The sequence below is a fragment of the Prosopis cineraria genome, unplaced genomic scaffold, assembly GCF_029017545.1.
Source record: "Prosopis cineraria cultivar Desert tree isolate PC_DT_omini unplaced genomic scaffold, ASM2901754v1 PC5, whole genome shotgun sequence".
NCBI classification, from domain to species: Eukaryota; Viridiplantae; Streptophyta; class Magnoliopsida; order Fabales; family Fabaceae; genus Prosopis; species Prosopis cineraria.
In genome coordinates, this window is record NW_026555336.1 from 10207974 (window position 1) to 10223794 (window position 15821).

The following is a 15821-nucleotide window of genomic DNA, read 5'->3' on the forward strand; positions in this document are numbered from 1 at the left end:
GGAGGCTCTTCTTTTGGACCATTGTTTGTAATTTTTTAGGTCTTTACTGTAATTTTTTTATCCTTGTTTTGTAATTTTGAGGTTTTTTTGTCATTTTAAAGTCAACTTGTAATGGTCAAAAGTTAAATTTTGTTAATAGTATAAGTTAAATTATATCAATTTCAAAAGTTAAAAAGGTCTACTAAAAATAAGTTTAGGATTTTAATGCTTCTAAACTTATAGTTTAAGGCTAATTTACTATTTAACACTCATTACTAATTATTATAATTCCAATACAATAAGAAGTGAGAATTTCAATAAGATATCAATATCACTGAAGTTATCATTATCCATTAAAATTAATTCATTTTGGATGCTTCTCCATCGTTTAAGATTTAAAATAATTTAATTTAATTGAAATTTATTTTAAAATTTTAATGATTTTAGTTCAAACAAAGATTTAGTATTTAAAATAGCCAAAGTTATGTCAAAAGTACTAAATTTTCGTGTCAAATGAAATCTATCAATTAGAACATTAATCAATAAAATATTTGTAGAAATAAAAAAATTTTAAACTATTATATCATGAGATTTTCAACGCACAGAATTTATCTTTAATTATTTATTCAAATTAATTCAATTTGAGAGCACTACAAAAGAATTGAGGCCTTCATTCCATATATATATATAAATATATAGCCAGTCTTCGGTGGCTTATAGTACAAATATTCCAACTCTTTGAAACATTCTCATCGCAGACGGAGATTGGTGATGAAGAGCCTTCAGGTTTTTTTCCCCCTCTTATTATTGTCGAACTTTTTACTCGACTTTCAATGTTTCACAATTTACGTATACTCTATTTTATATGAATATCTTTCGATAACAAAAAAGCAACGGTACATATGCATGCATATACTGAAAACTAAACCAATAGCTAAATCAAAACGATTAATACAATGTATTGTTATCGTTTTCAGATATGTGTGTATCACGTGTATGCATATACACACACACACACACGTTGCGTTTTTTGGGTTGTGAGATTTGGTTTGACATGTCAGAAGTAAATTGTATTCATGTTCCTCCTGCATTAGTCAATAACAATGTTTACCTATTTAGCAACTTTTTTTTATGACCATCTAACTAAATCATATTTAAGCATTGTTAGGCCTAATTAGATTTAAATCTTCCAAAAGAGTTTTCTAGATTTATACAGACTAGCACAAATATAACTATGTTTTGATGATGTATTTTGTTTTAATTTTTTTCAGAAGTTGTATTTATTTCATTGGATGGAACCAAGGTATTGAGAACCAGACGGATTATCAAATTGATCAAGGCACTAGTTCAAAGTTAATGATAAAAATCATAGTTTAATCATTTTCAAAGCAATCATAAACAAAGCATTAATTTTATTAAACGAATGAAGGTTTAACAATTTACCGATTCTGGTAATTAACCTGGGTTTTTATACTATGGATGGAACAATGTCCAATCTTCCAGCTGAAATTTGGGAGAAAATTTTTCAAACACTACCCATCAAAGCTCTGATCAAATGTATATCTGTCTGCAAATATTGCAAGTCTCTCATCACCAATCAATTCTTCATACAACAATATTCAATCAACAATAACATTGGCAGTAGCTGTCTCTTTCTCCAACTTATTGCCATAAAAAAACAGACTAAAAGGACCGGACAGAAGACTGACATGAACAAGAAGGAATATTTTTTCTCAATATATTCATCAGTTGATCATCAACTCTCGATTCTGAAATTCCCATCAATAATTAATCATCAAGACGATGATTATTTCGATGATCTTACTGTGATTGGCACTTGTAATGGTCTAGTGTGTTTCGCTAACTACTTTTTTTCATCACCATCACATCACACAGCCATAATCATAAATCCTTCTATTCAAAAACAAGTTATGGTGCTTCCCAGATCATCATCCGCTGTAACTTCAAATTCCTCGGACCAATTCAATTGGGTATGTTCCATGTCAGGATTTGGTTTTGATTCTAAGAACAATGATTTTAAGGTCGTCAAAATTTTCCTCCGTCTCTGGGAACGAGTTACTCCACTAGTTGAAATCTACTCTCTTGCTACTGCTAAATGGAGAAGCAGCATCAGTACTGGATCAAGATCAGGTCCTTCTATATGTTCTTGTTTGCATGGTTTGACAAGGGATCAAATATTCATTAATGGTTCTTTACATTGGCTTGTTTGTGGATGTTGCAATGGTCTACAACGTCGTAAATTTATACTATCGTTTGACCTAGCTGGAGAGACATTCGGAGAATTAATGATGTTGCCAGCCTGTTTGAATCCTCTGGCTTCATGTCATAGGCTGTCTCTTTTAATGACAGGAACCAATAATTCATCACTTGTTTTGGTTCATGAAAAGGAAGTAAGGTGGTCCCATAATAACGTGTTTGATATTTGGGTGATGAGAGAGTATGGTAATGTGGATTCATGGAATCTGATATTCTCTTTTGACTCGTCAAGGCTCTATAATGGAGAGATTTCAAGAGTAATAGCTATGAGGAGTAGTGGAGAATTGGTGCTGCAAACCTATGGCAATCAGACAATTTTATTAGATCCAAATAAAGATTCAGTAGTGAGGTGTTTAGGACTTGAAGAATATAATGTTCGTTTTGCTGGGGATTACATGGAGGCTTTGTCTTTGATAAATGAAGAAAATTGTACTCCTTTTATTAGCAGTGTTATAAGAACTGCAGGATAGTTATTAATTGATAATTTCAGTAAATGATACATATGAAACTTCAGAATAAATTTATGATTTCTTAGGGCTTTTTTTTGCATTTAGATTTCTTATGTTGGACTTGAAAGTATGATTTCTTGTATTACGATTTTTTGGAACAATATCTGGCCCAAAAGAAATTTTTGGAAAAATCTTGATAATATTTTCTTCCATTGTTATAATATATCTTATAAGTATTGTCATCCTTCTACATGTATTAATTGATATAGGTTTGTTGAATGAATGTTGGTTGACTATTTTGAGTTTAATGTGTTATTATTAATAGTTACTTAATAAAATTTAAATATTATGTTATGAAACTTATTAGTAATAGTTTATTTAATCAATCAATCAACTATCTTCTACAAATCACGCAGAAGTAACATGATTAGCTGATAAAAATCTCTACACCAATGCAAGATGTGATTCAGTAGCCGCCATCTATCTTCTACCCTTTTCTGTCTTCTGCCTTCTTTCTTTCTACTGACAAGTGAATGGTCCAGAAGGAAATAAAGCTTGGGAGGATTACCTTGGGTTGTGTTTAGATGGGAGGATATGAGTTGGGAACTTGAAATTAAAATCTCATATTTGAAATTCATAGATTCTAAATTCTTTGTTTGGATGATATAAAAAATTTCAAAATATAAAATTAAAATCCTTTGTTTAGATCTTCTAAATTCTTTGTTTGGATGATATAAAAAGTTTCAAAATATAAAATTAAAATCCTTTGTTTAGATCTCAAATAAAATTCCAAAATTCAAATTCTATGTTTGAATTTAAAGGCAATTCAGACGATATTGGTGGTCCAATCTTAGTCAAAATCGGTGGTCTTGTCCAAATCAAGGGTGGCGGCTCAATCTCAATCAACTTCAGCTATTCAAACTCGAACAATGCCAGTTGTCTAGTCTCAATTGGAGAGGTAGCCCAATCCTAGTCGACATCGATGTCCCAATCCTAAACAATGCTTACGAATTAGCATAGGACAATTATAGTAGTCTGAGGGTTGTGGATTAGACCTAGATGATGACATTAGATCATTCCTTATTAACAATGGCGTTTGATGCCTAACGATGAAGGTGAACATATCAAAGATGGTGATCATAGACCAACCCTGGACTATGATGACAAGCAAGTCTCGATCGACACTAGTAATATGGTCCCAATCACAGTTAGTGGTTTGGTCTTAGTCATAGCCAGCAGTCTGATCCTTATCACAGTCGACTATTCATTCTTGGTCAACTCTAGCTGTCGAGTCCCAGTCAAAGCCGACTGTGCGGTCCCAGTCATTTCCAACAGTCTAGTCCCGATGGGCATTGGCAATCTAGTCCCGATTGGCTCTAGCCCTTTAGTCCTGGTCAAAGCCATCCCTCCAATCCTGGTTGGCACTAGCAGTCCTAATCAAGATAAAGAAGATCTAAGTCAACAATGGAGTTAAACGAGCAGATCTGAGATATTAATAGGTTCAACAAGAAGATATGAGATAATAGCAGGTTTGATGAGCATATTTGAAGACGTGGTGCAAAGGTGCAATAGACAAAGTTAAAGAGAAAGAGAAGAGGCAAAGACAAAGGATGACAACAGATCAGCGAAGATGGAGCTTTCTGATACTTGAGAGATGTTAAGAGGGCGATCGAGAAGAGAAATCAAAGGTGGGAGATCAATTTGAGTTTGAGAGCTGATGGTGTATAGAGATCGAGGGAGATTCATGAAGGAACATTAATGGAGATCTGTGGTTTTCTGATAGATGAGATAGACCAATGAAATGGCGATCTTTTTGAGACAGTGAGGGTGAAATTGTAAAACATTGAAAATTGTGTTTATTTGTTAAAATTAGGGTTAAAGTACATTTTCACCCCTAAACTTTTTCTCAAGCAGCAATTTTACTCCTATACTAATAAGTGGGTTTTACCCTAAACTATTTTTTTAAGGAGCAAAAAAACTATTTTATAAGGTGCCTAGCGCTTCTTGAAAAACTAGTTCAAGGATAAAATTATCCTACTGATTAATACAAGGGTAACTCCTCGATAAAAAGTTCAGTGTTAAAAATGCACCTTAACCCTTAAATTTATTACTAGTTAGATTTAAAATTAGGATTAAGGTACATTTTTATCTTTGAACTTTTTTTCAAGAAGCAATTTTATTCCTGTACTGATAAGTGGGTTAATTTTATCCCTGAACTATTTTTTTGAGGAGCGCAAGGCACCTTGTAGAAGGGTTTTTTTTTTTTTTTTGCTCCTCAAACAATAGTTCAGGAGTAAAATCACTCCACTTATAAATACAGCAGTAAAATTGCTTATCGAGAAAAAATTCAATAGTGAAAATGCACATTAACCTTTAAAATAATCAATGGCTAAGGAGCCATGATATGTGTGATGTGATGATAAAAATCTCCTCCATAACTTCTTCGTTGGTAATCTCCATCATAGCTTAAAGAATAGTACATTGATTGCTATAATTATCATTAAACTTTTTTAAAACTTGAATTTTTAAAATCTGAGTTTTTTGCTTTTTTGAATCTTATAATATTATTTTAACCCTTTCATTTATGTAATATTAAAATTATCTATTAATTTTTTTAAATGACAGTAAAAATTATAAGATATATAAAGTAATAGATTTTAAAATAAAATATATTATTCAAGTTATTAATAAATACCGAAAGATTTTAACAAACGGTTGACAAATTATCAAATAATATTAGGTACATTATTATCTAGGATAGATTTTAAATTGTAGGAGCGGATTTTCTTTTATTGAAAAGTGAGATTATATTAGATTTTTTTTTAAGTTGTAAGGGGTGGAATTTTGATATGTATGAGAATAAAAATTTTAAAAATAAAATAATATTAGATTATTTTGAAATTCTTAATATATACATATTAAAAATCTAATATGAGAATAAATACATATTAAAAATCTAGATTAGATTTAAAAAAAATTGTAGGGTTGGATTTCTAATATGTATGAGAAAAAATTTTAAAATAAAATAGTATTTATATATATATATATATATATTCCCTAAGGTATCTTCACAGTCAATAACCATGAAATTAATCCCTTAAAAAATTTGAACATATTTTAAGAGATTGTCATCTCCCAATCAATGCTCTCCATACACACCTCCATGAATCGAACTCTTAAATACGTGATCAAATTTTTAGAATGCAATATGCTATAAAATTTTAATATACACCTGCATTACAAAACTTATATATCTATTTACTCCCTCTCGTCCCTATTATATGGCACATTCAACCAGAAATATTCATTTTTCCTTAATATAAGACACTTGATAGGATATTAATTATGTTGTTCTTATATTACCCATATTTAAACTCATCAATAATAAGAGAAAATGCAAGGCAAATTCGATATTTTTCATTTAAAGAAGGGTAAAATTAAAAATTTATTTTATTTTCAAACAAAGTTAATGACTTAAGTAAGGATGGATCCATGAATTTTTGTTAGGGGAAATTTTTATTTTTCAATTAATTATGGGGGGTAGAACTTAATAGAAAGTCTTATTTTATTTTTGGCTAAATTATTCCTTTAGTTATTTAACTTTATACAAAATTTTATTTTGGTTCCTTGATTTTATAAAATATCTTTTTAGTCCTTTAATACTAACATTGTTAGTTTCATTGTAAAAAATAATTACATTAAAATTTTAAATATTGATAAAACATTCTCAAAAATTGATTTATTAAGTTTAATACTTTTAAAAAATGACAATGATTAACATAAAAAATAATCATTTAAAACTAACATTGCTATAATTAAAAAATAAAAAAGATACTTTATAAAATTAAGGAACTAAATTAAAACTTTATATAAAGTTTGATGACTAAAAGTAATAGTCTCTATATTTTTTAATTTGACTTCAACATTTCTCCTCATTTGTAACCAACTGAAATGCACAAGTGTGAGGGCGACCAACACCTTTGTTGGCCCCACTTTAAATCAACTATAAGAGTCAAAATATTCTAAAATAAAATAAGTTATTATTTATATATTTAATAGGTATGGACAAAACCAAATTTAGAATAGAATACCATGTTATTTTAATTTTAATTTTACATAATTAATTAATTGTATTCTAAAGACATTAAAATAAAATATTTTTATATTTTTTATTTCTTTTTATGTTTACCTTTTAAATATTAAAGGGAATAAATCTAGTTTTCGACTAAAACCAAAGTTTTCACAAAACTTAGCTTGAATGAAGTTGCAACTGAAAATTTATCAAAACAAGTTTAGATAACAATTAAACACGTCAGATGTAAGAAGTTGTAAAATACTTGAGAGAAAGCTTAAATAAAGTTTTCATAAAACAAATGATGTTAGAGATTGAAATTAGAAATTTCTTTAAAGATAGATTTGCAAACCTTTGAAAATCAGTAAGATGACTAAATCATATTGACAAAACACTATTCTTAAAATAAATATAGTTACCAAAACTAAGAAATAAGAGAGTAAGTGTAAATTAGTTAAAAAATATGATTAATTTATTTAATTATGTTTTTGGATTGCTAATTAAATTTTTGGGTCATATTTGGCTCTAAATTGAGTTAGAATGAAAGTCAGATCAAGTCAAGAGACATCAGGGGGAGAAAAATTAACTTGTTGCTTGCTGCATCATAAGCCGCAACTTGCGTGGCATGTGCTGTGGTGCATGGCACAACAAGCAACTTAAAATTTTGCAAATCATCAGAAATTGACAGTTTTTAGGGTGGAAAACCTAGAACACGAAGGGGGCAACTTTGGGCACTGCTAGGACATCAATTTAGGAGGATTTTGAAGACAAATTGAGCCTTTAAACTCTTGAGTAAGTTTCCTACCCTTTTCCCCTACCTTTTCATTTCATTTTCCATGGGATTTGGAAGAGTGAGAATTTAGTCTTATTGGATTAAGCTATGAGTCTATGTTTTGAAGGTTTCTATTGACACTAAAGGTTTGATTTAGGTTTATTAATCTTGGATAGGTGATAATATGAAGCTACTTTATTGTTTGGTGAAATTTGGATCAAGCCTTAACTTGATCATGGGGTTTTGAAGTATGATAAGTTGAGATATTAAGTGTTATGTTGTGAGAGAGTTAGAGGAAGGCTTAAAGGGATTGTGTGAACAAATTCTAATCTTAACAAGCCTCTTTGTTAAGAATATGAGTGAGAAGTGGGAGAATTAAGAGGTTATTGATAGTTAATAGTGCTTGTGTTAATAGAAAATTAACATATAGTACTTGTTAATGTAAATTGTGGTATGGAAAGACTTACTTTGACACAAGAAGAAATTAGTACCATGGGTAACCCTTTTAGTAACAAAAAGGTTGGGGTAACTAGATAATTTACATTATTTATTACCTTGTATAAGTTATTCTCAAGTTTTTTTTCTATGATTTGTTGAGTATATATGTATAAATTCTTTAAAGATTAACTATTTTAGAAAATGAGTGGAGTATTGGTTTGTGAAATTCTATATTTTTAAAGTAAATGATAAGATTTGTTATACTTGTTTGGAAAGTGGTTTATGCATGGTCAAGTGAAGATATGTAGTGAAATATGACATATTAGAGGGTGGAAGGTCACCCTAGTGGAGTTAGTAAAGATTAAGTTTATATGGCATTGCTGGCACCTCGGGATGCCAAGTGCAGCATTTACTCTCCTTAGTGCCCGAAAATGGGTGTGGTGTTGGAGACTTACTCTCTTTAGTACCCAAAAGGGTGCGAAATTGGAGACTATGCTCCTTACCATCCGTAGGATGCGGTGTTGGAGTAACGACACCCCAGTTACTTGTAATAGGGGGAAATAGTAGTCCAGAAGTAGTTTAGGACACCTTGGCCGGGTAGTTCTACCATGGATGGTGAGCTTGGGAACCATACATGTGGTTTGGTTCTATGAAATAACCAACCGATTCTATTGAGAGTATTGGAGGACCGGATGGTTAGGGATCATGCATGTAACTGGTGGTGATTTTATATGTTATGCTTATTTTACTTAACTTAAGGCTTATCTATAACTTGGCATATTAATCAATAATATAGATTATCTTAGTTATTAAGATTTTTATCTCACCTCGTGGTTATCATTTTATAGGTTCTACCTCTAAGACTGAGCAGGGAAAGGAATCGGGCAAGGACTAGTAGATTTGCTGCATCAAATAGTAATGCCTGATTTTGGTTTAAGTTGTGTACATAAACTTATATGGATGAGATTATATGTTGCCAACTAGGAATGCATATCATTTTGATTGGTTGCACTTGTTCCATATTATGTTATTTTGTATTTTAGCCTAATATTGTATATGATGTGAATATGTGGTAATTTTTGTGATGATGGGCTAAAATACTAATACAAGTGCAAGGAATGTTTTATCTATGTGGTGACAATATATATGTAGTGTAATTATGTGGTAATAGAAGCCAAATAGTGCATATAGTGCTAAATGTGTATTTTGGCCATATTGGGTGAAAGGGCTATTGAGTGGCCAAATTTTGTGTTTGGTATGTTTTTTTGTCTTTAAATGTTCACTCAAGTGTATTTTGGTCCATTGGACTTGGTTCAAGCCTTACTATGGATTAATAGTATAAGTTATGAGTTTTAGGTATTTGGATGCTTGAAAATCTCTTTAAAAACTAACTTTTACATTCGAGTATCTAAAATTCTCACACGGTGTTGGATCGTAACGAAACTTATACTATTAGGTAGCTTATTGAATAAGCTTCACATGGCGCTTAAATCACTCCAATTGGACATCGGATGTGAAAATGGCGGGCATTCAAAGTTTGTCCAGAAAAGCTGTCATGACAACATTGCTATCATGGACACATACGCCGCAGGCCATTTTGCATAAGCTGCGGTGCATGATACAGTGAGAAAACTTGGCTTGCTGTGCCACATGCTGTGGTACATGGAGCACGAGCTACAACGCATGGACTAAAACACTCAAAAATGATATTTTTGGCCCTGTTTTGAAGTGTTGCTTCCTAAAAACTTTTCATGCTTCCAATACCTATATAAATTATTAAGTTTGAGCTCAAACTACCAATTTAAATGGTTTTTAAGGGATCCCAAATATTCCATAATTATTTTTAAAAGATTATTAGTTTTAACCCTTACATTTATAATGTGAGCTTAAGAGCAATCCTTGCTCCTAATTATGATTGTTTGTTGTGATTGTGTGGTAAATTTTGGTAATGTTAAGGTGGACATTATAGTAAGAATATAATAAGTTGAATGCAAAGAAAGCAAGGATAGAGATGCTGCATTTATCATAGTTCATCCTAACTATATGGCTTATATCCAATCCTCAAAACACTTATGAGATTTTTCCACTAATAACACAAGCTTAAACAGGTGTTTGCTATCATAGTACAACCACAAGTTAGTCCAAGAACTTGTGAGCTATTATTATTGGATCATATGCTTTGATGATTACAAAACTAAGAGAAGAGGTATTTGTTATGTGTACAAATATATAAAAAATTATAAATGAAGACAAAACCTCAAGAGCATGAAGAATTAAGAGAAGATGAAGAACTTTAAGATAAGTCATTTAAATTATTTTAGATTCAATGTGAAAACTTTGAGAGCTTAATCACATTTCACAATCATTAAAATGAATACATCATCTTTAGCTCAATAAGTCTCATTTATAGTCATTAAGACTCATCTAAGTATATTCAAGCTTGCAAGATATATCATTCTAGCTTGTTGTGGTTCATAGAAGCTGAATCTTTTGTGGACTGCAGAATCATGCATGATTCTGCATGGACACTCATGAGATTTAACATGTTGGGCATACTAATTAATGTTTCACGCAAGAATCAGGGAGTGATTCATGTGTGATTTGTTACTTGTGTTATGTGATGCCTTGACTTTGCTTATGCGTTCCAAATCATGCAAGTAAACTATTGGTCCACACATAAGTTTTGTCAAGTTGTGTTTCATTACATTATGTCATGAGCCATTTCACATGTGAGAGCTCATGGTAGCCACGCGTGATTTGTCATTTGTTCCTCGAACACGTCTTGCCATATTAAGTCTTAAGTCATCTCTAGCCAAGTTTAATTTGCTCACTTGTATGATTCGTGATTCATACATTCATATCTCTTGATCATGCAAAATCTTACTTGAGTGCATTGCAATTCGACGCGTGATATGTATCTGAAAATGGTTTAAGCCTAGTTACCGATCATTTCACGTGTGAGTAATATTGTGTTCCATATGTGATTCATCTTCCCAAATGATCTGGGTTTGATGCAAGTCATTTCATGAGTAAATGTATTTTGCTTCCACGCAAGTTTTATTATACAAAATTGGCTTTGGCATTTTGTTAGCCATTTTACATATGAGAGCATGTTGATTCCTCGTAAGTTCTGTCACACAAATATAGGCTTAACTTCATAATAGCTAAATCATGCACGAGGACAAGCTGGTCGCACGCGTGTTTTTGCACACAGAATTGATATTAGCTTTCTAGCAACCAAACCATACATGAAAGCAAGAGGGTCGCACACAAGTTTTTACACACAAAATAGATTGCATAGTCATATAATGCAAACCACATGTAGACACCTTGAGTTTCATGCTTGATTTATTACATACACATATCTATAACATGTTGAAGGTAATTTCACGCATGATATAGCAGGTTGCATGCAAGAAATTGCACCAACTACTAGAAACAATGTTCTAACAATCTGACAACTACCAAAACATTATATGTGATACAATTCAAGTCTAAACAATGACTTTTAATTCTTGAGAAAATTTTTTTTTATTTGAGCATTCAAAAAGATTTTAAATTGTCCTTAAACATTTAGCATTCATTTATCATTTTTGAAAAGAATTGTGAAAAAATTCTCACAAGTTCATAAGCTTTCAACTGTAATTTATCCACTCTTTGGGAGAGTTTCTTGGTGAAAATTTATTTCATTTTTCTAAAATCTTGAAAAGGTTTTTTTCAAGTAAAGGTATTTTTTAAGTGCTTGTAAAACTTGCTAGATTGTAGCAAGATTTGTTAGTTGATTTAAGATAAGTTAAGTCTTGTGAGTTATGTTGTGGCGGCAAGCACCCATTAAAATTTGTGAATTTAGTTGAAAATCTCAAGTGTAATCTTGAGGATTGGAAGTAGGCCAAGTTTGGGGCTGAACCAGTATAAATATTGTATGTCTTATCTTCTTCCTTCATACTAAAGCATTTCACTCTTTTAAGTTTTTAAATGTTTTTAAGTGTCATCCAATTCACCCCTTCTTGGGTGCCAACCTATCCTACAATTATAACACCTTACTTTAAGATAGTGAGCACCTTACAAATCTCTCTCTACTTTTAAGCTAAGGGAACACTTCCTTTAATTTTCTCAAAGATTGAGAAAACAATTTGTCCTAATTACCACTCTCCCAAAGAGATTATAGGAACAATCTAACACTATCAAGAAAACTCTCTCTTAATAAAATAGATTATATATTTAATGCCAATAAAAAATGTGAGAACATAATTCCTAAAAAATGAGTGAAAACAGGTAAAAATTCAATGCAAGGACACTAAATACACTTTCATGATTACCTACTCACCTAAATGAGGTCCTATTTATAGATTAGGATAAAAAAGACATTAAAACACTTAGAAAGTGAAATAGAGCCATTAGATACATGTAAAAATGAAACAAAGCAGGAAAAAGTACTTTTCTATAAGTAGCATTTAATGCACTATCAAAACCTAATTCAAGCATGTATTAGAATGGGGACATTTATGAATTCGACTAACTTAGAATACTTGGTCACTTTAGGCTATTTCAAGCATGTAGGCTTTCTAAGGCAAGTGTATGTTAAGAGTCAAAAGCTCCTAGCTTCCACTGTGAACTCAAACACATGTGAGTAAGTTCTAATACAAGAAGGAATAAGATATGGATTCTTTAAAATGCAAAATACACAAAAAATGACCATTTAGACAAGCTTGAATTGGCCTACTCAAGTTCAAGGCTCTCTAATTCAAGCTTGAAAGTTCTAACTTATGAAACTCATTCAAGCATATATCACACAGGGAACACACGTGGATTAGATTAAGGCACAACTATATTGAACCATGTGTTTGTTATGATAAAAAAATAAGAGAAAGGTGTTTGTTACTTAAGCAAACCATATATATATATATATATATTAACAAAATGATAAAACCTCCAAGAACATGAAAATCAAGAGAAGACTTGGTGTCATAAGTTTATATATTTTACTCTTCTCTTATATTCAATTATGAAAATTAATGAGAGCTATGACATGTTTTGAAAGTGGTATCATATTAGAACTAACATTAGGCTCATAAGTCCATTAACCTTAAGTGTCAAACTCTTAGAATGCACCCTTGTTCATATGCCTAATCCATGCTTGATCTAGTTTAGGTCCACGTGCGTTTTGGATACCCTTTGTGCATGATAAGACTTGGTAAAATCCAATTTAAGCTTAAAGTGAGCTTTAGTTTCAATCCATGCATGACTCTTGATTGAATCATGCTTGAAATGGATTTTTCACTTAGAAACTTTTAAGCCTAACATAGAGAGATTTAGAATTGAATAAGCCAAATCAAACTTGTTGTAAAGTCAAGTATGTTTTAGCTAATAGAGAAGGAAGGTGTTTCTGCATTCCATTTCATGCTTGAATCCTCAATACCTGTACTTGTTTTAACTCATAGAAAAGCTAGGTGCTTTTGTCTTCCAAAACATGCTTGAACCCATTATAGTATCATGCTTGATTTTAGTTCAAGTGAACTAGATACTTAAGCCTCAGTGTCATTCCATGCATAACATCCCTCTATATCACCCTTGAATTGGTCTTTACATGTCTTCAATGGCTATAATCCTTTTCCCGAATGTTTCTAACATTCTTAACAACCTTAACCTATATATTAGACCTCATTCAAGTAAGTAGCTAACACATTCATTAAGCATTAAGTGATTTACATTCAATTCTTAACAATATTATGTCAACTTTATGAAAAAGCTCTCAAAGGCATATAAGCTTTCATTGTTATTACATTTACTCTTCCAAGAGAGTTATTATTGTAAAAAGCTTTTTCTTTATTGATTTAAAATCTTAAAAAGAGATTTTATAAGTTCCTTTTAATAGCTTACGAGTGTAGTAAGTGGTGTTGTAAATTAAGGTTGTTGTAGTCTTGAAAGTTGTAATGAGGTAGCAAGTATCATTGTTTAAAGATGGATTATTGCCCAAACAAGTAGAAGCAGGAGGAAGTGAGGTTACCTTGTCTTGGATCTTTGGTGAACCTAAATGAATATCAACAACTTTAGAAGATTTCCCTACCTTATTATCCTTAGCAAGTTCTATGTAAGCCTTAGCAATTTCTTGCTTCAGGAGCATTCTCCCTTGCTTGATCAGCATGTGAACTTTGATTTTCATCAACTGCCTTTCCTTTATCACTAAACAACTTAGCATCTTCTTGAACATTCTAAGCACTAGGGCCTTCATCTTGAATCTCTAAAGGTTTATAAAAGGTCTTTTTGGCTTGAAGAGAAGAGGTTGTTTTATGAACTTACATTTCTGATCTTTATTGAGAAATTTGACCATGAGACCTCTAATCCAATTATCATCCCAGCAATGTCTTCTACAGAAGATTATTGCTTTATCAATCTAGAATTTGTTTCTTCTTTCAATTTGGCATACTCTTAGGTAAAACACTCACATTGGATTTAAAAAGATTTTACAAGAATTCTCCTTGAATCTTGAATCTAATATCCATCCATCTTAGAGCAAAAACATCAGAATTGACTTCCTCATTCGTCTTTGTTTGCTTGGCTAGCTAAGTAGATGCACATGGGTCTTCTCTTTTACTCTTGGACCCAAATGTGGCTAGAGGCTTCACCTTGATCTTCAATGAGCATTAGAAACTTCATCTTTTTTAAGGTCTTGGAACCCATCTTGTCACACACAAAATTAAATTTCCCTTTCAAGTACACATTTTTTGCATTATCAAGGATTTTGGAATTAAAGGAACCATACAACAAGAATTGAGGATCTATTTAATGCCGCAACTATACCATATTCCTCATCCTACTCATGATGATAAAGGGACATTGATCTTGAACCCTTTAAGAATTGTTACCATGTAGATGATCTCTTATTGGGTGAGTTAATTTAGCCCTTACTGCTTATACATTATTATCTTAGTGAGAATATGATGGCTGACTCTATGTTGTAGAGGCATGGAGGTTGGCTTGGTGAGAGGTCCATCCTTAAAGTCTCAATTATGGGTTAAGACTTAGCACATATGAGGTTTTTCAAAATTGAAGTCTAAGCCCTTCTTCTTGGAACCATCAATAGGTAGGCCAAATATAGTACCCTTAGATCCTTTTTAGACACTTCAATCTCCTATCCCCATACATTGAATGTGAAGTTTCCCATTGTTTCATCAAAAATCATACTACCATAAAAAGCTTTGCACACCTCTATACTAACAGCAAATTTATATCTAAAATCTTCTTATATTGACTTAGTATATCTTCAATATAGTACCCTTAGATGCAAGTTCAATGAAGTCAACATGCTAGCACCTCCCAAGCTTTTTGCTAAACATTCCAGTCCTTTAACTTTTAATGACCCTAATATCCAACTTGTCTTTAATTTATCTACAAATTCATTATCTTCATCATTTGTAATTTTCTTTTTTCCCCTTTTTGAGCCTTTGGCTTTTCTTTACTGGGAGCTTTTCTAAAGGTTTGCTGTAAGCACTAGTTTATAATGCATTCAAGGGTGTTCTAATGCTTCTAACTTGAGATGGAAAAGCATCGAAGTACCTTCTAAAGACAGAGAGGGTTGCTCTATTGAGGAGTATATTGAGCATAGTGGGAAGTACCTCGTGAGAGGCCAGTAGAGATGATTGAAGTAAAGCAAGATTTCCAAGTGAAAGAGGAGGAGATTTATCAAGTACTTTTTTTTCTTGCCTGAATTTTGACTTTCTTTCCAAATCCTTCTCCCTTCTTTTATGTCTTTGATAACTGTGGAGCTTTCTTGAGGGTTTCTTTGTGAATATTTTTACCGGGTATACCTCTAACTAACCTTCTCTTCTTCATA

The 15821-nt window shown here is 31.7% G+C and overlaps 1 protein-coding gene across 1 annotated transcript; it reads left to right on the forward strand.

Annotated features, from left to right (window-relative positions):
* The first annotated feature begins 1910 nt into the window (after positions 1 to 1910).
* Positions 1911 to 2726, forward strand: LOC129310741 (F-box/kelch-repeat protein At3g06240-like). The gene has a single exon (XM_054952659.1). It carries the CDS (start codon positions 1911 to 1913, stop codon positions 2724 to 2726), a length of 816 nt encoding a protein of 271 aa, XP_054808634.1.
* The last annotated feature ends 13095 nt before the right edge of the window (positions 2727 to 15821 follow it).